Genomic DNA, 25,921 nt, shown 5'->3' with positions numbered 1-25,921 from the left:
GGGCAAATTTGCTGCAAAAGACCTCTTCAAAGTGTTAGAAAACAAAGATGTCATTTTGAGGACTAAGGTGCGCCTGATCCAAACTATGGTATTTTCAGTTGCTTTATAGGGTCGCTGTGAGTCAGAATTGACTCGATGGCAATGGGTTGTTTTTTTTTTTTTTTTTAATGCATGCAAAAACTAGTCGATGAATAAGGAAGACTTAAGAAAAGTTGATGTATTTGAATTACGGTGTTGGCAAGAATACTGAACATACTGCAGACTGCCCAAAGAATGAACAAACCTGTCTTGGATGAAGTACAACTGGAACACTCCTTGAAAGAAGGATGGTGAGACTTCATCTCACATACTTTGGACATGTTATCAGGAGGGTCCAGTCCCTGGCAAAGGACATCATGCTTGGTAAAGTAGAAGGTCAGTGAAAAAGAGGAAGACCCTCAATGAGACGGACTGATACAGTGGCTGCAACAATGGGCTCAAACAGGTTAACAATTGTGAGGACGCCGCAGGACTGAGCAGTACTTTGTTCTGTTGTTCATAGGGTTGCCATGAGTCAGAACCAACTCAACGGCACCGAACAACAATAACAACATCACTGAATTCTGTATGTTAGAAATGTTGAAAAGGGGAATAATTCTTTACATGTATATTTACCACTATAAATACGTGGTTCTCAAACTTTTAAAAACTAAAATTACCAATAATAAATTAGCCATGATATCAAAATACATGTTTGTACTCCCTTGCACCCACATGCTCTCTCTCTTCCATGCACACACACAACTCACAATTTATAATTAAATTTCATTAAGAAATATGTGTCCTAATTATTTATGATGCACTCTGACATGTTCCACTCCACTCCACTCCATTTGATTCCATTTCATTTTACTTCATTCCACTCCACAAATGCTGACCTTACCACGATAAATGAATTTCACGATCCACTATACCAGCAGATCCCACAGCGTAGTCCAGGAACCCCTGGGTGTACCCAAGACCTTTTCAGGGGATCCATAAGGTCAACATTCTTTTCGTAATAACACTAAGACATCACTTGCCTTTTTCTCTCTCTTTCTCTTCAGTGTATGGTAAAGTTTTCCAGAAGCTGTACAACGTGCAATGACATCATGCTGACAGCTAATGGAAGGTGTGCTTGTATTTTCTTTTGTTTAAAAAAGTTCTGGCCACTAAACAGACAGTAGATAATGGGTAACTTTGGTGAAGAGTAAGACAGTACACAATGCTGGGGAAGCCAGCACAACTTGTACAAGGCAAGGTCATGGACGCTCCATAGATACATCCAAACTCCCTGAGGGACCAGATTGCTGGGCTGAGGGCTATGGGGACCATGGTCTCAGGGGACATCTAGCTCAACTGGCTTAACATAGTTCATCATAAATAAAATGTTCTACAATCTACTTTGGTAAGTAGTGTCTGGGTTCTTAAAAGCCTGTGCGTGGCCATCTAGGATACTTCACTGGTCTTACCCCTTCAAGAAACATGGAAAAAAGGAAGAAAACTAAAGATACAAGGGAAAGATTGGTCCAAAGGACTAATGGACCACATCTAGCATGGCCTCCACCAGACTGAGTCTGGTACAACTAGATGGTGCCTGGCTACCCTCACTGACTGCTCTGACAAGGATCACAATAGAGGGTCCTGGACAGAGCTGGAGAAAAACGTAGATCAAAATTCTAACTCAAAAAGGAAGATCAGCCTTGCTGGTCTGACAGAGACTGAAGAAACCCTGAGAGTATGGCCCTCAGACACCCTTTCAACTCAGTAATGAAGTCACTCCTGAAGTTCACCCTTCAGCCAAGGACTGGAAAGGCCCATAAACAAAATGAGTCTAAAGGGGCACACTAGCCCAGAGGAAAGGACTAGAAGGTAGGAGGGAACAGGAAAGCTGGTAATAGAGAACCCCAAGTTGAAAGGGGAGAGTGCTGACATGTTCTGGGGTTGTTGACCCATGTCATAAAACAATACGTGTACTAACTGTTTAATGAGAAACTAGTTTGTTTTGTAAACCTTCATCTAAAATACAATAAAAAAAAAATTTTCTAAGTCCTTGGCTTTAATTTATAGCACAGTAAATATTAACAGATATAATCACATAAATAAAACTGCTCTAAGATACTCTCACTGATTTTTAAGATTTTAAAGGGACCCTGACAACAAAAAGTTTGAGAACTATTGATCTAAAGCAAACTGCAGTTTGAAAAACACTAATTTAAAGTAAATGATTATACACACACACACACACACAAACACACACACACACCATTCCATGACGCCTTATTGCCTGCAAGACAAACACGAACTGGCACCAAATGCCTCCAACAATCTATCTTTGAGTCTATTCTTCCATAAGGACAATTCTCTGCTCTCGACCAGGAACTGTATTCTGAAACTCCTAAACCTATCAGGCTCACTTCTGCGTTTGAGTCCTATTTCACGTTCTATTCCTGGTATATCTTTAACTTTATTTTCTGCCAAGATAAACCCTAGCTATCTGAGTGGACATATGCAATGTTTTTGCTCTAAACCTATGTTCCTTTCTTCTTTGAACCGACCTTTCAGGACTATTTGGAGCCAAAGACTCTAGGAAAACTCTAATTTTTAATGTTTTTGAAACCTGTTATAGATTGGGAAACCCTGGTCGCGCAGCGGTTAAGAGCTACAGCTGCTAACCAAAAGGTCAGCAGTTCGAATCCACCAAGCACTCCTTGGAAAATCTATGGGGCAGTTCCACTCTGTTTTATAGGGTAGCTATGAGTCGGAATTGACTCGATGGCAACGGGTTTGGTTTTTTGGTTTGTTTGGTTATAGACTGAATTGTGTCCTCCCAAAATGTGTGTCAACTTGGCTAGGCTCCCAGTATTGTGTGACTGTCCACCATTTTGTCATCTGATGTGATTTTCCTATGTGTTGTAAATCCTACTTCTATGATGCACTGGGTTTTTTTTATGATGCTGAGGCAGGATTAGAGGCAGTTACGGTAATGAGGCAAGACTCAATCTACAAGATTAGGTTATGTCTTGAGTCAAAACTTTTTGAGATATAAAAGACAGAAGCAACCAGACAGACAGAGAGGGGTGGAGGGGGGTGTGGAGAATCATACCACTCCCTTGGACCCACAGCTCTTCCCTTGGACCCAGGGCTCCTGTGCTGAGACACTCCTGGGCCAGGGGAAGACTGATGACAAGGATCTTCCTTCAGAGCCGAGAGAGAGAAAGCCTTACCCTGGAGCTGGTATTCTGAATTCGGACTTCTAGCCCAATAGACTGTGAAAGAATAAACTTCTGTTCATTAAAGCCATCCACTGGTGGTATTTCTATTATAGCAGCACTTGATAACTAAGACAACGCATTCACTTGTAATTTGTTCCTTTGAGGATGACTGACAAATTAATGTTGAGTCATCGTAACAGTTTTCTCACATCTTCCCGGCTTGCTGCATCATGCATAGTTTGTCTTCATTTATGTTTTGGGAAGCAAACGTCATCCTTTTGTTTTCCCAAATGTTATCTTCCGCACGTTAAATGGAGATAACTTTCATGCTTTTTAAACGTACAGCTGAAATCTTGTGAAATTAAAATATTTGGAGAACAATTAGTGTTCATACTAATAGAAAAAAACTGAAAAGTCTGTATCTATAAATGTTAGATCACATCAGCTAGGAAATGTGACCCTGTATGCACTTCTGGAAGCTGAAGACTGAGGAAACCACAAAGAGTAATCAACTGAAATCCATTCGGAATGCCTTCGGTAAGATGGCTTTGCTATTCATGCTTGATAGTCACAATCAAGACAGAGCCTGGAAGAATTCAATGATTCCACTACCTCCTGGAAGAAATTAAAAATGATGCCAATCAAAGGTCAAATATGCCTTCTCATGTTGTATTTGATTGTTCAACAGGTGATTCAAAAATCTCAAGGCAGAACTTAATATTCTGAGAATTAGAAAAGCCCATAGCTGTCGAGCCGATTCCAACTCATAGCGACCCATTCTTAGAATTCGCACTTTTTAATTAATCAAAGGCATAAAAGAACTACAAGGGTGAAGAAAAAATGGTTATAATGACATAAATAGCAGTTTGTGAAGCTCAATATCTCTTGGTCCCTCGATCATGACAGGCTACTGCATTGCCATTCAGGAAGAAAAGAATATTTGGAGAACATTAATTATATCATCTTTGTTTTACAAATGTAATTATGGCCATGTTTTTGGGTTAGAGATGATCATTTTTTTAAATTTCCACAATGAAAGAAAAACACTTTTTTTGTTCAACCCGGCAAGCATTTAATATCTATCCACTCGTTGTTTAATGTGAATAGATTTCATACAATATATATTAATATATAATGTGTAGTTTTACACATATACTGTAATATACATATATATTTCTTGTATTATATATACTTTGAGTGAATCACCTAAATTGTTTTTTAAAGTAACACATATATTATATGAAAACCCTGCAGGGCCCTTTAAAATGAAATACAGTTTTTATTATTTGAACTCTCATTCAAGAAATACTAGAGGTTTAAATGAAACAAGAAAAAGAGCTACCGTTAATACAAAAGGATTTCTCTAGTCAGCAGAAATATTACACAGCTTGAAAGTAATCCTGTCTATAGTACTCCTTCCCTCTTCTGAGCTGCTTTCCAGAACTGAATTTATCTAAATCACTTCAACTCTCTGACATTTCCAAAAACCAAAAGTGATGTGCATTTATGATACTTTCCTACTTTCATAAGTCTGCTTCCTTAAAAGAAAAAAAAGTCACAATCTGAGTGAATATATAAAGCACATTTTACCTTACTCAAATTATATTTAGTCATTAAAGACGAGGCATTTATATTTATTTTATCCTTTATTTTCAGTGTTAAGAATTGAAGATTAAAAACATATATATGTAAGAAAGGAAAGCTACAAATGTTCTCCTCTAGAGATTCTAATATGTGCTGCACCATCTTGATAACTTGGCTAAACTGATCAGGCCATTTTCTTGGCTAAAATCTGACAATCAGAAGGCTATATATTATCCTCCAACTAGTACCATAACAACCTATATATTTTTAAAGTTTTTTTTAAACTTTACCAAAAATATACGTTCATTTTACACAAATTGGAAAAAATACATATGACAAAAAGTTATTTGCAATCCCACTACTCGAGGAAAATGCCATTTAAATTTTGAAACATATCTTTCTAGAGAGTATGTCATGAAAATGGATACAATCCATGCATACTGCAAATGGAATCATGCTTTTAAATATCATCCCATAAGCTGCTTTACTCATTTGGTAAAAACCATAAATACATTTTGATGGCCACAGATACACATTTACATGATCTGCATCAACGTTTTTAATGTCAGCACAATAAGCCATTAACGACCGTATCATAATTCAGCTGAAAATCTCTCATTGGACGTCCTGTCTCTTTTCTTATAATTTCTGATATTGTAAGCAATGCAGGGATGGATAGCTGATGACTATAATTTGCACATCTTCCTGAGCACAATGCTTGCCTGATGTGGGGTGGAGGAGGGGTCATTAAATATTCTTTACTTGAATGACCGGATGGGTGAATAAAGCAATAAATGTGGATTTTTAAAAAATAATTCAAGGGGCATATCTATTATTTAACATTCTGATTTTGAGCCAAGTCATTTCATACATTGGCATGCTTTTCCACAGTAATTACCCTAAAGAAAAAAAACATGCATAATTGTTAAATGGCTTTCATCCTTGGATGCTCCATGAATGTGCGTGACCTTGTGGGACTACCAGTAATGCTCTGTGTGAGATAATACACCCAACCAATGTTCCAACAGACTTGAAAAACAAAGATTATTGTTTTTAAAAATAGCGTAAATCTTCACCTCTCTGTAATTTTCCAAACTGTTTTCCCTGCTTAGAGTATCTCTAGTTACATGAGGAAAAATCTACTTCAGCGTAACTCATAAGCCCCTTATTCTTCTCCAAAGTTCTAAAGTTGATTTCACAAGCACCTATTAAGCATTTATGATTGGCATTACGGTAGTTACTATGAGGAATACTAAAAAGCTTGATATTCTTATATGACTACCAGTGTGTTTGTTATTTTGTGATGCACACACACACATACACGCACAATAACAAGACTTCCTCTTCACTTAGGAGAAAAGGCTACGTGGTTCACTCTCCAGCTGAGGCAAGAGATGCAATATTTACACGAGCTGGAAGGAAGACAGAACTTCCTCGCCCACAGACGACGTGACAGCAATTCCATTCCTATTCTCAGCACAGTGCCCTGCCTGTTTAACAAGTGCCTTGGACACTCGCCAGTTTTCAGGTATTCTCTTCTTGGGACAGTGGCCAGTTTATCTGCAATAAAGCCAGAACAAGAGGCCAGATATGTAATATCTAAAGATTTATTTTACTTTCTATCGCTTTATCATGAGAGTGTAGAATATAATTTACATTTTAAATTATTTTATAGATGATGAAATACACAAAAATTCAACTGAATTTTGAAAATTACATGCCTGTTGTTGTTGTTAGGTGCCATCGAGTTGGTTCCAACTCGTAGTGACCCTATGTACAACAGAATGAAACATTCCCCAGTCCTGCGCATCCTCACAATTGTTGTTATGCTTGAGCCCGCTGGTGCAGTCACTGTACCAAGCCACACAGGGCTTACCTGGTCTAGCAATGAATCTTACTCAACCTCTAGGATCCCATGATTCACACTGGGCCCAGTGCACAGGTATTCAAAGGTAGGGATTTTTATTTAGGCTATGATACCCTGGTGGCATAGTGGTTAAGTACTATGGCTACTAACCAAGCAGTCGGCAGCTCGAATCCGCCAGGCACTCCTTGGAAACTCCGTGGGGCAGTTCTACTCTGTCCTATAGGGTCACTATGAGTCGAAATCAACTCGATGGCAGTGGGTTTGGTTTTTTTTTTTTTTTTTTGGTTTATGAGATGCTACTTAATAAACAACAAATACCATCCCAGACTTCAACATTATTCAATGGCATTTTCTTATTTCATTTTTCTGTCAAAGTTAAAATACCCATTTTCCTGAAAAGAGGGTAAAGCATAAATACCAGTGTCCAACAGGTGTTTGCCCTGATTTTAACAAAGTTCTCCCATTATTGGGAGTTTATTTTTTTTGAGCAAAAATCTGTTTTCCCTCTGTAAATAATACAGCGAAACTGCTAAATATAATATGAAAAGAAACAGGTAGCCAATGGCACAAATAAGCCAAAAGCTTCGTCTAAGCTAGTTTTGCATATCATTCTCTTAATTTATTCTATTTTCGGGCTTGGTTTTACTGGAGAAGAACTTATTTAAGTTGGGAAGTGTCTGCTCAAATTTCTGAAATGCTGCTTTCTGTAATCTGCAAAAAAAAATTTGTGCTTTATTTCGTGTCTTTTGAATATGTGACAAATATTGATTAGGAATGGGGTGGTGACTATAATATTAATGAGAATCATTATAAGATGTTAATTATTTAATAAAACTAAATTTTATCTTGAAGTAAATTTAGAAGGTACCCACTGCTGTCCAGTCAAGTCCAACTCATAGCGACCCTATAGGACAGAGCAGAACTGCCCCATAGAGTTTCCAAGGAGCTCCTGGTGGATTTGAACTGCTGGCCTTTTGGTTAGCAGCCATAGCACTTAACCACTACACCACCAGGGTTTCCGGATTTGAAGATAGGAGTAAACAAATATACAAAGGCTGTATTTTTTTACTATTTGATCAAGAAGATCCATAGATGCTAATGCAACATGTTAAATATCACAAAGCTAGGACTATACGAAGAAGAACGCAGCATCAGCACTGGAGGAAGACCCATTAACAACCTGCAATACGCAGATGACACAATCTTGCTTGCTGAAAATGAAGAGGACCTGAAGTATTTACTGATGCAAGTCAAAGACTACAATCTTCAATATGGATTATATCTGAATGTGGAGAAAACAAAAATCCTCACAACTGGACCAATAAATAAACAACATGATAAATGAAGAAATTGAAGTTGTCAATAATTTCATTCTACTTGGATCAACAATCAATATCCATGGAAACAGCAGGCAAGAAATCAAAGAAATCAAGAATATTGCATTGGAAAAATTTGCTGCAAAAGACCTTTTCAAAGTTCTGAAGAGCAAAGATGTCACTTTGATGACTGAGGTGGCCGTAATGCAAGCCATGATCTTTTCAATCACCTCATACGCATGTAAAAGCTGGAAAATGAAAAAGGGAGACAGAAAAAGAACTGATGCGTTGACCAGTGGTGTGGATGAAGAATGTTGAATATACTGTGGACTGTCAGAAAAATTAACAAATCAGTCTTAAAAGAAATACAACCACAACGCTCTTTAGAAGTGAGGATGGCAAGACTTTGGCTCAATTACTTTGCACAGGTCATCAGGAAAGATCAACCGCTGATAAAGAGACAAATGAGGGAAACCATCAATGACATGGATTCACACAACAGCCATAACAATGGGCTCAGACATACAAAAGATCATGAAAATGCCTTAGGACCTGGTAAGGTTTCATTCTGCTATACATAAGGTTACCATGAATTGGAGCTGATTCAACAGCAACGAACAACTGTACACTTTGCTATGTGATGAACTGACATTTTTAAATCTATTGTCCCAGAGTGCGTCCCTGAATTTTGCTATAAATACTTTTATTTTAACTGTCACCATATTTTCTGCACATTAGTTCTGCAGTTGTGTCCAGAAAGATTACATAGGGTAGAAGGTTTTCTACATAAATTTCAAAGCATCCTGCTATCCTGTTTAACAAACTGCTCTAACACTTGCTATATCCTTCTAGGCACAGAGACCCAGTGCGGCATTAAAATGCATGTACTCAGTACCAAGTTAAATTTCCAAGAGTGATCACAGATACCGCCGCCGTGGTTGCTGGTCATGTAAGGTCCAAGCCTTTTGCTAGGAGCAGGAAATGCCAGAAAGGCAAAACTGGATTCTCAAATAAAATGTATATTTCCTAAAATTATAAGAATTGTCCAATTTATTCATTGCAGAAGACAGTCTCTTCAGGACAAACTGGCATTGTGCCAATCATCTGTACTGTCTGTTAACTGTGGGTTTTTAAAATTTGTTTCTATTTTAGTGACTCAGTGATCATGAGCTGATTCAAAGGTTCTTCACCAAAAGAACAATTTGCTAAAATAATTCTTTGTGTTGCACTATCTTTTGCCAGCTTTTGGCTCAGAAATTAGAGAAGGAAACAAAACAACCAACAAAGGGATTCCGGAGCTGAGTATGATTTCCTCCTAGTAACAGGCATTTTTGTAAGCCCAGAGCCTAACGACTGTTTGGATCAAGAATGGATATATGTGTGTGTGTTTGTAATCTACACAGATAGAGAGAGGATTAAGGATTTTTAACAATGGTTCAATGGTATTCATAGGAATAAACACAGACTAAAAAAAAAAAGAAGGGCCCTGAAAATAATTGATACAGACTCTTTTAATCCTGAAATCTCAAAAGAACATTTGAGCTTCCATCAAATTATCTTGGTAGTTTACAGAGTCAACTCCAATTTCATCCTGTATGGAGAAGCCAACTATATAAAACCGAAATAACCAGTATCAAACAGGCAAAAAGCTGCAGAGAGAAAACATACAGCTTTATCTTATAATTTAGCCAGTCAACTTGTGGGCTCAGTGTATTTTTGAACAACGATTAGATAAAAACCATTTCATTAGGGTGATTTTTTTTATTCAGTTAGAAAAGCATTTCTGAAGGACAAATCAAGTCTATTTGGCTCCAGGAATAAATTATTTCAGGGAACTATCCTACCTCTATTAATGAAAAGCCTGTCTTTAAAAAGCAAGTCATGTACTGAAAACATTCTGGTTTTGCACTTCATCAATAGTTAATTTGGACTTCACAGCAGAATGCTCACTGAATATCTGCTCTGAACCAACGCTGTCTCAGGGATATTTCTAACCTGCCAACAAAAAGGCCTTTGATATTATTAACACGGTACCTTATACATAGGAGGTGCTTCATAGACAGCAGTTAATGAATATAATTGACATTTAACTGAACCTTACCTTTCAAAAACAACTAGGAGCATTCTTATTTCAAAGATATCAATAATAAACTATTCAGTATCTCAGCTAAATTTTTCCTTTCACACTTAACCTTCTAAAGCTTGTGTTTGACTAAAAAAATGCTTAAACTGAAAACAAAAAGTTTCAATATTTTCATATCCACTTGATCATTATAATGTATGCATAATATTAAATTCAGCCATACACTTAATAAAATGGCCCAAACTCAGAAATGTTCTTCTTGCCTTTATTTTCCAACTCAAATACATTTGGTCTTTCTTTTGTGGTTGCATAATTATAATTCACTGAAGCTTCCTGTTAGTGAGCAGTTTTCATCCTTCCCCAATTTATTCACCTATTCACTCATTCATTCTACCTTAAACACAAAGATCTCTCTTGGTCAGGAAGTTTATTTGCGTAATTCTATTCACTCACCAAACTACTAAAGCCATCTTTCCCAATCAGATTGTACTCTAAATGTGTTATATTAGAAGTTCACTTTTCCACATCACAGAACATTTACTGATTATTAGTCCAGGTACCCTACAGATACCTTGGTTTCTGATTTTTGCCATTCAATTAAATTGAATTCAATGGTCTTAAATACATGCCCCTAAGTTTACCTCCTCAATCACAGGGGGTGGGAGCACTCTTCGCATTCTGCATCCTGAGGAATACCTACTTATCTCTACATCTGGATGAGAAAAGCTAGCACTTCTCCAGCTCCAAGCTCAACCAGAGAATGTTTTTTTCTGTTTCATGGGTGCCTGCATCAACATCAGGAGATGCTTGATAAACAGTAGTCTAAGTTCCCACCAAGCGGTACCAGTCTCCTCCTTTCCTCACGATAAAAACTACTGGGATTCTTGTTTTCTCCTGTGCTGGGGATTGTTCCTTTGCATCTCCTGGGGTCTCCTCAAACAGGGGATTAAAAAACAAATTGTTACTAGCTACTGGTTTTTACTGGTAAGGATGCATACTCTCAGGGAAAGAATCTACATTCATTTGCCCATATACATATATCAGGGTACTTTTGCTTATTATGGAAATAGCAACGAAAATTCCAAAATGTGGAAAATGTAAATAAAAAATATGTAATACAATCTGTCAGTTTCCATAGAATCCAGCCCCCTGCCCCCCCAAGAAAAAGCTGCTAGGATGGAACTCCTCCATGAAAACAAGTTCTATCATGATCCTTCTCTCCTTCGTTTAACAAGAAGCCTCTTGAAGGCAATGGTTATGTCACCTCTTTATAAAAGTTATTATCTAGTTACTGAAAAAAATACTGGAAACCCTGATGGCATAGTGGTTAAATGCTATGGCTGCTAACCAAAAGGCTGGCAGTTCAAATCCACCAGGTGCTCTTTGGAAACTCTATGGGGCAGTTCTGCTCTGTCCTACAGGGCCACTATGAGTTGGAATTGACTTGATGGCAATGGGTTTGGTTTTTTGCTTTGAAAAAATACTTGTCGGCTGAGTGCTGCAGCTAAGATTGTAAGATTCTGTTTTTTTTTCAAGAAACCATTTCCAAAATGACAACTCTGAAGATCAAGACTGAAACATAAAACTACAGTGAAAATCAGAAGGTTCTTTTCAAAAACTGGAGGTAAAAAAATAAGCCATTTAAATTATAAAATGGGCACGCACAATCAGCTGATGGGTGGAGCTATTTACAAGTTCTGTAATAACATAGTTTTTCTTAGTGCATTTGAAAAATTTACAATATAAGCTATATTCATTATAAAATTGCTTTTGATTCTCATGATAGATGTACAGAAATGCAAATATGGGGTTTACATTTATATGAAGTTTTATGGAATTGCTGTCCTGAGATTCACTACATCCGAAGATCCCATTAGGATTGACCTATTAACCTACGCTATTGTTGCTGTTAGTTGCATTAAGTCAGCTCCTGACTCATGGCAACCCCACAACTTAACAAAACACTGCAGGGTCCTGTGCCATCCCCATGATCACCTGTGGACCGGACCATTGTAGTCCACAGGATTTTCACTGACTGATTTTTTGGAATAGATTGCCAGGCCTTTTTTCCTAGTCTGTCTTATTCTCGAAACTCCACTGAAACTGAGACACAGGTCTCCCGCATGCAAGGCAAGAATTCTACCCCTGAACCATCCATGTCCCATTGGAATCTGAAAAGATCCCTAAATGCAGGAGGACACCGGAAAAGTGCAATAAGACCTCTGTAGAACACCCTCTATATTGTTCCCTTCAGTCTGTTCTTGTACGATCCTCTGGCTCAGAATGGGTCTTAAGGGTTTATTTTCGAAAATAATGAAACAAAACAAAGAGGATAAACAACAGAGGCTATATGTGGTCAATAAAGCCTGAAATATTTACTATCTGACACTTCAGAGGAAAGTTGGCCAGTCCCTCCTCTATAGTACATCCACTTTGCCTATTACACAGAAAGTATTACATTCCTTGAGCAGAGCCATATAATGAGAAACACATGACTCTTCCTGCTGAATCACAGGCTGGAGGCTCTACCTGGAGGAAAAACCAAAACCAAAACCAAACCCGTTGCCATCGAGTCGATTCTGACTCATAGCAACCCTATAGGACAGAGTAGAACTGCCCCTTAGAGTTTCCAAGGAGCGCCTGGCGGATTTGAACTGCCGACTGTTAGGTTAGCAGCCATAGCACTTAACCACTACGCCACCAGGGCTACCTGGAATAAAAAATAGGAAGGGATAAATATTTCTGAAATATTTAAAATTTATTGTTTTGTCTTCTCACCAAATCGGACCCAAATATTCTGTGTTAAAAGTGAAAAGTATATTGGCTTATATCTCTGATACCAATAAAAGTCCCAAGACTGTGTTCTTATTTTAGTTAAAATGTAGTTATGTACAGGGAGGCTTACTGAGCTATTATCAACAAAGCAACTGAATGATGTAAGGGAGTGAAAAAGAGATACAGCTTAAGGTGTCATTAGCTTATATTGTACCCCAAATTATATCTCAACAAAATCTCCCTCTGTAAAGACTTTATACATGGATTTAGGGACTTTTTTTTAGTTATGTAATCTTAAATTTACCCATAAAGTTATTGAATCAAGGTTGCTGATTCAACACATGCCAATTGTCTTTCTGCTCCAAATCCCACGAAATGACAGAAAACCTACTTTTAGAAGATTCAGAAGAGTACTAGGAAACAAAAGAGATTGACAGCGACAGATGAAAGATTTTGAGGACTACCTTAAAAATAGAAATCAGACAGAAAAAAAAAAAAGTGTGGAGAAGTAGGTTCAGAAATTGCCACAGACTAAAATATGCATGGGACAAGATGCTGTAGTGTTGTGAGTGAAGAATGCACCAACACGGAAGTGCACTCAGAGCCTGGGGCCAGCCTTGTACTGAGGAAGAGAGAACATGGCACAGCAATGGCACCTACACCCAGGCAAAAGCAGTAAACACAGTCACTGGGGATGTAGATATAAGGTCACAATATACTGGCCATGAAGATAAGCTACTGCCAAACCCGGCTTACAGCTCCTCTTCCTCCTCCACCACCAGCACCATCTCCCTCCATCATCATCATCATCACTGTCATTACCATTAGCTTCATTGTCAACAATACTTATCGAGCCTACCACATTTAAGGCATTATTCTAAGCAATTCTATGCATAGGCTGTTACTCCACGAGGTCGATAATATGATTATCTCCATATTACAAATGAAGAAACAGACCTGGAGAGTTTAAGTAACTTTCACAATAGCTATTACATTGCTGAGCTGAGTTCATGCTCAGATAAGTCTGTTTCCAGAAATCAAATACTCAACCACTAGAACACAATGTATTTCTAAATCCTAAACATGTAGGCTACAGTCAACTTTCATAACCAACCCAGAAACCAAACCCAGTGCCGTCAAGTCAAACTTGCGTAACAGGCATTCTCAAATACAAGGTTAACAGAAAACTAATAATCATTATAAACCAAAAAACCAAACCCATTGCCATAGAGTTGATTCTGACTCATAGTGACCCTATCAGACAGAGCAGAACTGCCCCATAGGCTTTTCAAGGAGCTGCTGGTGGATTTGAACTGCTGACCTTTTGGTTAGCAGCCAAGCTCGTAAACACTGTGCCACTAAGGCTCCAATAATCATTATGCATTCAAATAATACCAACATTCTAGAGAGAGGTACTGATTTCAGCTAAAAGAAGAATTAACACTGTAGAGATATAAAAACATTGGAGAAGATACAAAAATAAATATAAATAATCTCTCATAGAAATTAAAGAGGGCATCCTATCATTGAAAAGAAAACAATTAGATACAATTTAAAATAAGCGTATACTTTTGAAATAACAACTCTGTGGTAGTGTTGAATAGTAATAGATTGGACACAGATACAGTTCAAATTAGTGACCTAGAAAATGGAGTTGAACTAAATGGACAACAGGTAAGTGGTAACTTTGGTGAAGGGTAAGACAGGACACAATTCTGGGGAAGCCAGCATGACTTGTACAAGGCAAGGTCATGGAAGCTCCAGCGACACATCCAAAGGGACCGAATTGCTGGGCTGAGGGCTATGGGAACCATGGTCTCGGGGAACATCTAGCTCAACTGGCATAACATAGTTTATAAAGGAAATGTTCTACACTCTACTTTGGTGAGTAGCATCTGGAATCTTAAAAGCCTGTGAGCGGCCATCTAGGATACTCCTCTGGTCTCACCCCTTCAGGAGCAAGGAAGAATGAAGAAAACTATTGATACAATGGAAAGATTAGTCCAAAGGACTAATGGACCACATCTACTATGGCCTCAACCAGACTGAATCTAGTACAAACAGATGGTGCCCAGCTACCATTACTGACTGCTCTGACAAGGATCACAATAGAGGGTCCTGGACAGAGCCAGAGAAAAATGTAGAACAAAATTCTAGCTCAAAAAGAAAGACCAGACTTGCTGGACTGACAGAGACTGGAGAAACTCTGAGAGTATGGCCCTTGAACAACCTTTCAGCTCAGTAATGAAGTCACTCCCAAGGTTCACCCTTCAGCCAGAGATTGGACAAGCCCATAAAACAAAACAAGACTAAAGGGGCACAGCAGCCCAAGAGCAAGGACTAGAAGGCAGGAGAGGACAAGAAAGCTGGTAACAGGGAACCCAAGGTTGAGAAGGGAGAGTGCTCACATGTCGTGGGGTTGTTAAGCACTGTCATAAAACAATATGTGTACTAACTGTTTAACGAGAAACTAGTTTGTTCTGTAAACCTTCGTCCGAAGTACAATTAAAAAAAAAAAGATGGAGTTGAGGATTAATCATAGGAAGCAACACAAGAGATCAAAGAGATGAAAAGTATAAGTTTAAAAAAAAATTAAGAATCATGAAGGTCAGTTCAAGAAGTTCTCAAATCCATCCAATTAACTTTCTGGGTAGAATAGAGAGAATACCAAAAAAACCAAACCCACTGCCATTGAGTCGATTCCGACTCATAGTGACCCTATAGGACAGAGTAGAACTGCCCCATAGAGTTTCCAAGGTGCGCCTGGCGGATTCAAACTGCCGACCCTCTCATTGGCAGTCGTAGCACTTAACCACTACGCCACCAGGGTTTCCAAAGAGAGAATTCACATGGTAAAATTCCCTAAACTGAGAATACATCTATGTCTTCTTTGGTTTAGAGGTTTATCAAATGCTGATCAGCATGAATATAAAAAGACTCATAACTGCATATCTTGGTCAAACTTTAGAACACCAAGGATTCAGAGAGCATTTTGTAAATTTTATTGTGTTTTAGATGAAAGTGTACAGTGCAAATTTGTTTCTCATTCAAAACTTTCTACACAAATTGTTTCATGACATTGATTACAATTCCCGCAATGTCAGCTCTTGCCCCCTTTCGCTTTACACTCCAGGTTCCCCATGTCCATTTGTCCAGTTTTCCTGTCCCTTCTCGTCTTCTTGCCTTTGTTTTGGGGCAGATGTTGCGTATTTGGTCTCATATATTTGATTGAACTAAGAAGCACATTCCTAACACGTATTATTATTTGTTTTATAGTCTTGTCTAATCTTCGGCTGAAAGGTGGACTGGAAGAGAGCATTCTTTCAGCTGAGACGATTTTGAAGCTTTCTGCTGAAAACCCCAAAAGCTTCCAGAGGGAAATAAAAAATATTATCTATATTAATATTAGAATGAAAATTAGATAGGCATCAGACTTCTCATCTTCAAAACTGGCTAATTTTGACCAGGGAGAGATCGCCAAAAAGATGTGATTTTGAATCTAGAATTTTATAACCAAGCAAACCAACATTCAAGCAGGAGGCCAAGATATTTTATTTTTTAAGATATGCAAGGATCCAGAAAGTTTCATACTAACAAAATCTCTATGAAAGTAATGGAGTAAAACAGTGATAAAATTCTGTCTTGGTGAGGTGCATTAAAACAGACACTTCATATACTGTTAATGCGTGTATAAATTGCAGAGTACCTCCTAAAGTAATCTGACTTCCACTCTTATGAATCTATCCTCAGAAAGTTTACTCAAACATGAATAAATACGTGTCCATGTGTAAGTGACATAGGAACAAATACTGACTTACAAGGATGTCCACTGCAACATTATTTTTAATAGTCAAAAAAAAAAAAGAAAAGAAAAAGAACAGCCTAAGCCTTCACCAGTAACAAATTGGGAAATAAATAGCATTCCATATGGTGAAATACTACGTAAGTATTAAAAAGGACTGAGATAGACCCATCAAATTTACAAAACATGGTACATGGAAAAAAGCAACATACAGAAAAATATTTGTAAAATATTCCTATTTGTTTAAAACAAAAATAAATGATATAAAAACATGTGCATATACATGTGTAAATGTTCTGAAAAAAGGATTGAAAAATGGCACCCCAAAATCTTAACAATGCTTAGCTTTGGGAGGGTATTGGGAAGGTAATAGGAGTAGAGGATTCATTCCCTTTCAAGACATATGTCTGTATGTTATTAATATTTCACCAGGAAAATACACTTATATGACATGTGCAATTAAAAAGCATTAAATGAGTTAAGTAAATTAAATTATGAGATAAAGAACTATTAAAAGAATCAAAATGTTCACCTTGTCACTTTCAGTGTTAACATTAATTTTATCTGTCATAATTTGCAGTTTTAATAGCTCTTTATATGTTGATTGCTTATTACCAGGTAAACAATTTTTTACTGAATCTTGAGAAGGTTCTATTTAAATGAGTACAGTAACATAGCACAAAACAACCAGTATTAAAGATAAAATTTAAAAAATCACACCCCACAAATCAGGGTAATTTTGAAACTGTTGTTGGTCTTCTTTTTCTTCTTTTAAATATTTTCTCTTCATCAACGTAGACTCAGTTCAGGCAAATCTATAAAGTGTGAAATCCCACATTATGGAATTGAAATTTGTGGTGACATGTTTTCAACAATTAATGCTCGCAGAAGATCCTGTTAAAAACTTAAAACAATGAACCAAATGGATCATCACACATGTGCATGTCTTACATTTATCCTAGGATGCAAGAATTGTACTAAAGGAAAGGCCCAAATTTCAGTCTTCATCACCACTCAGGCACCTCCACTCTACATTCAATTTGTACGGATACACTTAAGACAACTGTTTTAACACTTAAAACAATTAAGACGATGTGTACCCTGGGTTATTTTGGAACATATGCTGTTTGGGTGGTTAGAAGAGCTTGTCAATGAATCAATAATAATTTAGGATCTGGGCATTTCTTTGGGGATTAACGGATCGTTAAGTAGAGCTAGTCAAGCCAAAGACCATTAACCCCAACTGGTCCCTGCCCAGTTTGCGGCAGCTGCAGAGAAGGAGTATTACAAAATACGGACTTATTATTTTGGACTCCACTCCAATGACTCTTTAATAAGTATCTTTAGCAAGCAATCAAAATGGATCGATTTCCTAGGCCAAGTACACTATATTCCATTCATTTCAGAAAATCCATGAGTCTAAATCCAGACACCTGATGTTGAAGTCTTCATACACAAGTCAGGTCTAGTCAAGAAACAGTATGGTTCTTATACAATAGTGCCTTATATGATATGGATTTTTCCATGGGGGCCAATGATAACTCCAATATTCAGTTGACAAAAATAAACGAGACCTGATTTATGACACAATGAATGTCATCTGTGTTCCTAAGTCAGGCCTGCAACATGGATGGATATTCCTGTAGCCTAACAAAGTCAGCTTTATCTCCTGAGCATTCTATTTTTCTTATGACATTGATCCCCATTTAATAATTCATTTGTTAAAGTACCCACCTTGAAATACTACAGACTTTTGACAGAAATTACTTACATTTATTTTCTTCCCACAGGAACACTTGATGAGGTAAACAATATGGTTTCATGGCTTTTGTTACTATGACGAACTGAACAATCAAACGAGAACGCTAAATCAAAGGCACTCACCGAGAAGAGGATCCTTTGGAAAATGAATGTCAGGACGTACCAGCTTTAGAACAAACCAAGGAGAAGTAAATTTGTCTTTAACTGCTCCATGTTCCCTCCCTTATTTAATTTATTACCTTTCCCTTATATAAATCAATACAAACATGCCTTATTTTTACACAACTGAGATAATTCATTGAAGCAGCAGAGTATTTGAAAATAATGTTCCACGCCAGAAACCGGAGCACAGACTGCACCTAATTGGAAAATGCTTGTGCCTTCACTTATTAACTGTGTGAGGTTGCCTGAGTTATGAACCTTGCCCAAAACCTCAGTTTTCCCTTCTGTAAAATGGGATTAACAACAGTACCTACTCCATTAGGTTGTTGTGGATCATAATTTACATAAATGAGACCATCTATGTAAAATTCTTATCACAGTGACCGTCATGTAGTAATTAACACATCCATATTCTTTTCATTAATAGTTCTGTGGCCTTAGTCTTCTGTCTTTCCCTCTTGTTTATGATGTCCTATGTCTTCCTTGTCTTCCATTTCTCTCTTATTTTCTGCCTCTCCCTGTGTTTCTCTTGCATTTATTTTTCCTTTTTTTTTTTTTAAACACCAGTCCTCAGGGCGATTCTCTCTTTTTTTTTTTTGTATCAGTGTTTTAGGTATTAAAAATCATGCTAATTTTCACTAATTGGAGGGATGATCAGTAAAAATTAAGCATCTTAGTCATGGACGCAGTTTTCAGTCTTAACGTCCCTGGGTATTTACTGCTGACAGAAGACAGACCGGATTTTATTCTTAGGTAAGCATGCAATACATGCATTCATCTCATTATCATCAGCACATTCAATATGTGAGTGGGACTGTTATTGCTAAAACTACCTTTGAGCTATAACTTACATACGGCAAAAAATCGCCCTTTTTAGGTATGCAGTTCCATGAATTTTGACAAACACTTACAGTCATGTAACCACCAGCAAGATATAAACATTTCCATCCTCATCCCCCAGTCCAGGCCCCTGGCAACCAACAACTGCTTTCTGCACCTATCATTTTGTCACTTCCAGAATATCATATAAATGGGATCATATACTATGGAGAGTTTGGGTTGGCTTGAGAGTCACCCCTAGTGCTGCATGTATGAACATTTTGTTCATTTTACTGATGAATGTATGGATTGTAAGGTTGTGCCACAGTCTGTTTCTCTGATCATCAACTGATAGACACTTGGATTGTTTCTAGATTTTAGGGATTATGAACACAGCTGCTAAAAATATTTCGTAGAAGTTTTATTTTTTGACGGGGTGGTATGTTTTCAAATATCTTTGCTAAATATCCAGGATTTCTAGGAATTATGCTTAACTTTATTAGAAACTGTCAAATTGTTTTCCAAAAAGTGGCTCTATCATTTCTTATTCCCAGCATCAATGCACAAGAGTTTTAGTTGCTCTGCATTCTTGTCAGCACTTGATTTCGTCAGTTTTTTTTTTTCTTTTCTTTTCTTTATTTTAGCCATTCTACTAAAGGTGTAGTGGAATCTCACGGTGATTTTAATTCACATTTTCCTAATGATGGTAAACATTTTTAATGTGTTTATTTGTCAGTGCATAGCTTCTTTAGAGAACTGGTCTATTCAAATGTTTTGTTGTTTTTGTTTTGTGTTGTTTGTCTTACTATTATTGAGTTGTACGAGTTCTTTATACATTCAGGATACAAGTCCATTATCAGCTGTAAGTTTTGCAAATACTATCTCTTATTTTGTGGCTTTTCTTTTTTATTTCCTTAACCAAGTCTTTTGAAATCTATTGCTAAAATTTAATTTTTGGGAAGGTAAAAAATTTTATTTATATTATTATTATACAATAATTTTCCCCCACATATATGTTAATGAAAGTTCATGGTCATGGGGTCTAGAAGGTTTTTAATTCTTCTTATAAATGCTTTTTTTAATCTAGTTTTTAAAAAATATGCATAATGAACAGTTAAATGTTCTTTTTTAACTCCCTGCCACAGAGTTATTCTTTAGGGAAAAATACTTAATTTACTGTTGTTAGCTCTGCAGAGCATAGGAGGGAGCCTGAGTGACTTCTGGTTTTTAGTTCTGTCATAAAGACAAGTAGAGACATATACTTCAACTTCTCTTGTCTCTCCTTCTGCATTTTTAACACCTTTCCACTCTAGACTTGGAATCACATTCATTTGGGGTCCTATTAAATAGGAATGTGATTTCTGCTCTCCCAACTCTATAAGCCAACATCTTACTAAGTTACTTTTTCTTCCACCAGCTCTTCCAAAGATCTACTACTCATTGCCTTTTCCCTGTGGCATAAATACAGAGATAGCAGAAACTAGCGTGAAAGTCAACTAGGAGAATCCGGTGGAACTCGGTCTGTGTTTTGGCTCTGTCATCATTTGTTTGTTTGTCCATTCTTTCCTTGATGTATGCATTCATTCATTCAGCAAATTATTTACTGAGCATCTACTGTATACACCATGCTAAAAACTGGGAGTACAGTAATGAATACGGACAGGTCTAGCTTTTTCCCTCAGAGAAATGGCATGCTGTTTGCTCTCCTGAGTAAGCTGTTAAGCTTTTCTGTTTTTTCATTTTTCTACTCCGAAATGGGCAAAGAAATCCTTAGATCACACACTTACAGAATGTGATAATTAAGCAAGACGCCCTGAAGAGATCTATATTTTTAAATGAAAGATAAATGGAATATTCCTTTTGATCTCCTCCTCTCCACCCAATTTTCTACCTTTGCAAGAAAACTTATTCCCAATGGTAAAAAGAAAGGTCCTGATGCAGCACCTCATTTTCAATCTATGCTTTACGTATAGTAAGCTGATTTTAACAGGACACCCAGGCAAACCAGATTTCTGATGTATATTCTTGATGATCTACTTAACACTGTGTTACTATTGCAATAGTTACTGAATAAACCCTCAGGAGAACAGGGCTGCCTTTCCAAATATCTTCATTCCCATATTAATACTTTGCCTGTTATCTGTAACACTGTTTCTCATTTGCCCATGTATTTCCTTCGTGGGCAGACTTTGCCCATGTCAATGACACTTTTGCACTTAAAGAAGAAACACTTGGACGACAGGACCATTAAATAGTTTGACATTTAATATGCACTGCATTTCCAGAAAAATACATTCGATGATATCTTGGGAATGGAATTCAAGGGGCACGTCCCTCTAAGATAAAAACAGCTTTTACGATACAAGTTATTGAAAGGCACCAATGCGATACAAGCTTTTCATTGTTCATTCCATTCTCATAACTTCAGCTTCAATAAAAGGTCCCATTAGAAATGCCTCCCCATGTCATAGCTGCTCTGGCATTTCTGGCATTATTTTCTGGGCATTTTATCTATTTTCATTTATAAAACAAATGGCTAAAAGGGGAAAGTCTAGATCAAGAGTGTACATATGTGAATATTTCAGTCTATAAGCCTAAGACTCGATCCTAGAGAAGGCAGATGAGACTTTGGAATCAGTGGGTTTCTCTCCATGTACATGGGTCTCCAGAGAAAGGAAGAGATAGACAGAAAAGGAACAAATAAGAACCTGACTGCTATTTCCATTCACAAAGGTCTCATCAACGAAATTGTCAGCTCTTATTCTATAGACTTATAATCATAAATTACTCAACCAAATACTGATTATTGGGTATACACTGTAAGCAAGACCTAGTGTCAGATACCAATCAACATTTTTGTTTCATATACAGATATACGTGTGTGTGTGTGTGTGTGTGTGTGTAGGCTCTCCAAATACTGCTAGCATAGCTAAAAGTTTATATGAGCTTATTTTACATACGGTCTCATTTATTCCTCAAACCAACCATTGAAACAGATATGAGTACCAGCTGCATTTTATTGAAGTTTTAAAACAGAAATTGGATAACCTTGTCCAAGGTCACACAGCGAGTAGTAGACACAATTTAAACTCAAACATTCTTCCCTAAAAGCTTTCCTTTAGCAAAATACAATTAGACTTTAAAAGGCTAGCTTCCTCATCACCTAGCACACAGTAGGAATATGATAAAAAATGCCAACTGGTACATCGTGAATCTCAGGGTTCCATAATAGGCTTAGTACGTATAAAAAACACAGCTCATTGTAGCTGGAAGGCTACCTATTATGAAAATAAACTGTTGGCAGGACCTAAAAGAAATCAGGGAGTGCCCCATGAGGATTAGGGAGAAGCTATAATGAAAATAAGGAAGCTGGTTTAATGAGAAAGAAATTGAATAGACTTCACCTCTCCTTCAATTCCTTCTGTGTTCGTTGTGCTCGTCTAGAAACAACTTGGTTTGTTTTCTTAGTGTTGTTTTTTTTTTCCCCCACATACTCTGGAAATGCTTCATGTTTCATTGGAAGCACTGGGTAACAGAGCGGAGTGGGGATAGTATGAGAATCATTGCAAAAAGGACCCACTATTAGTAATGGCAGGTGGGTCAATACAGCATATAGCGTTAAAACCAAAAACCAAGCCCGTTGTCAGTGAGTTGATTCCGACTCATAGCGACCCTATAGAACAGAGTAGAACTGCCCCATAATTTCCAAGGAGCGCCTGGTGGATTTGAACTGCTGACCTTTTGGTTAGCAGCTGAACTCCTAATCACTACTCCACCAGGGTTTCCCATATACTGTTAAGAGCAACTAAATATCTTCATGAGTTATCAACAAGCCTGTAGGTACAGCAATACCAAATAGAATTTACTAAATGCATGATTTTACAGAATGACTAAAATTTCTTATGACCAAAAGGTACATGGACCAACCAATGGGACTAAACCCATTGCTGTCGAGTCGATTAGGACTCATATAGGACAAAATACAATTGCCCCATAGGGTTTCCAAGGCTGTTATCCTTACAAAAGCAGACTGCCACACCTTTCTCCCAAGGGTGGCTGGTGGGTTCAAACCGCTGACCTTTTGGTTAGCAGGCAAGCGCTTAACCACTATGCCACAAGGGCTCCTTTAAGCTCTCTCTAGCGATTTCTAAAATAACACACGCAGGAAAAATGAAACATAGCAGCGATATAAAGAGCAGAACAGCCACAACAAAAGACAATGACTGGGAGGGAAGTATCTGAAATACACATACACGGTATTAGGAACGCTTGAGCGCCTTGAGGTAAAGGAGGGCAAATGATGGCTGTGAAAAACAATAGTCTTCAATTTACTGAGTGAGACGCGAAAGTCACAAAATTGATGTTGTGCCCACATTCATATGGCTAGCCCAGTGCTCTTCCCACCACACCAAGCTGTCCCCAAGATTTTTCATGAATTAAAAAGTATAGCACTAACTTGCTGCTGCTGCTTCTGTCGGAGGTTTTCTTGGATCCTTACATCTTTTCCCTCAGAGTTTCATTAAGCCAGCCCTTCATTAGTCAGTGACTGAAACTTTATTGATTCTATTAATTAGGGTTTATTCTCCAACTTGCCATGGTTCTTTTGAATCCTGAGACTACTATCCATATTCTTTATCAGCACCGCTTTTAAAGTTGCCAGTATACCCGTACCTCATGAGAAAATATTTTTCATTCCCGGTAAAACGCTGTAGAAGTGGAATGCTACTACAATCGTAGAATCCACATAACACTGTTTATTCCATAGACCATCTTACACGAGCATTAGGCTCCTTGACATATTATTTACAAAGCATTATTCACAATAATAATTATACACAAAAAAATCTTTTATCTGCTTTCCATCGAAGCCATTCACTTGCTAGAGGAAAGGCTTATTACTATGCTGCAAAGGGGAACCCCAAGCACTTTATAAATCTTTATTCCTTAAACAGCGTATCTTTTCACTTTCAACTCCCTTCTATTTTCCTACCCTCACTATTCTAACTAATCTCGCCAGAACACCCACTTCGTTTCCCAAAATATACTCCCACAAAGTCTAAAAAATAGGTTTTAGGTTTTATTTACTATGTTCTTTCACTACGCCAGGCACACTTCTAAGCATTTCATGGTTAATATTTCCCACAACCATTCAAGGTAGGGATTACCATTGTCTCTATCCACAGAGGAGAAAGACTTCAGAGGGGTTAAATATACTAGCACTGTTACAGAGTTCCTAAGTGCTTGACCCCACACAGACTGATTCCAGAGCCTACACTCTTAACTATTAAGCTGCACTAATAAAAACACATATGCACATAAAAATACGCAACTAAATTTAATAAACCACATTGAGGCTAAATATCACTTGTATTTTACCCTCTGATCTCCAAGGGATACACTCCTTACAAGAAAAAAATATAGACTTAACTATGCAGAAAACTCATATAGGGTCACTATGAGTCAGAATCCACTCTACGGCAAAGGGTTTGGTTTGGTACGGAGAAAACAATACTCAAATGTCCCAGCTATACTTGATCACCTAGTTGAAACATTCAGTTTTGCACAGGTCCCTCCCTACATTACTAGAGTTTATCACGATTTGCAAAAAAAAAAGACTTAATTGTGGAGAAAGCTACATTCTAGTGTCCCAGTTGCACTTGATCACTCTGTCAAGACCCTGTGGACTTACACAGATCCCTACATTATCAGAGTTTATCATGATAGTCCTCTCTACGGCAGAAGGACATAAGAAGGGAGGTACAGCAGAATGTTTAGGCCAGGGATCTAAGCTTGTATCTATCCTCCAACAAACCTGATCATATTCAGAGCAATGATTTTTAAGCTGTCCCTTCCACCAGGAGTGTTTCTAATTGAGATGCAGGTCACTCCTGGAGAACGCATTAGGTCTGTGCCACACATGCAGGAAATGGTCATTAATACTAACAGATAATTACCAAAGCTGTAGATAATACAAATTACACATGTAATACACACATCTGGGTTTTTAAAAAGCATAAATTAAAACTAGGGTTTTAAATTACATACCAAACAACAACTGCAAAAATTAACTTTGGGAAAGCCCCAGCAAAGCACAGGATATGAAGTAACCTGGACCTTACTTGGTAATCAAGAATCAACACTGGTGCGGTTATATTGGGCTTTTTATTCTTTTCTTCAAAATTCATTCTCAATGTGAATTTCTGTCTTAAATATTAAAGTCACCCAACCTTGAAGAACAGTGTTTGCACTCAGTTCAAGGGAAATATAGGGTAATAATATTGAATATAAAAGATCATTTTAGGAAAGAAATACATCCATGGGAGCTTTTATACTGAGGTCTAACCTATCAGTCAAGAGGTCTCTTAGTATTAATTTGGGGGAGAGATGCATTGCTTTAGGGGCTGACAAAAGGGCCTAAACAGAGAAACAATGCATCGTCAAGCTGAAAGGCATCTTAGAGGTCACTGAATTCCACTCAGAAAGAAATAATGAATACACCAAGGTCACATGACAAATTAA

The 25,921-nt window shown here is 37.5% G+C and overlaps 1 protein-coding gene across 18 annotated transcripts in view; it reads right to left on the bottom strand.

The window, feature by feature from the left end:
* The window catches only part of NRXN1 (neurexin 1), a 1,235,746-nt gene that overhangs the window by 1,173,627 nt on the left and 36,198 nt on the right, over nucleotides 1–25,921 (bottom strand). Inside the window, exons 4-5 of one of the 18 annotated variants that reach the window (XM_003417609.4) lie at nucleotides 13,638–13,670; nucleotides 3,613–3,626 (exon numbers count right to left, since the gene is read on the bottom strand). The exons of 16 other annotated variants lie outside the window; for them this stretch is intronic. In XM_003417609.4, the coding sequence (XP_003417657.2) occupies nucleotides 3,613–3,626; nucleotides 13,638–13,670 (47 nt within the window). Of the gene's footprint in view, nucleotides 1–3,612; nucleotides 3,627–13,637; nucleotides 13,671–14,669; nucleotides 14,688–25,921 lie in introns of all 18 variants that reach the window. One more of the 18 variants, XM_064277107.1, reaches the window with a different exon arrangement.

Source organism: Loxodonta africana, chromosome 26, assembly GCF_030014295.1.
Source record: "Loxodonta africana isolate mLoxAfr1 chromosome 26, mLoxAfr1.hap2, whole genome shotgun sequence".
Classification (NCBI taxonomy): domain Eukaryota; kingdom Metazoa; phylum Chordata; class Mammalia; order Proboscidea; family Elephantidae; genus Loxodonta; species Loxodonta africana.
The sequence above is the reverse complement of the archived record's forward strand: the minus strand, read 5'-3'. Positions and strand labels throughout refer to the sequence as shown.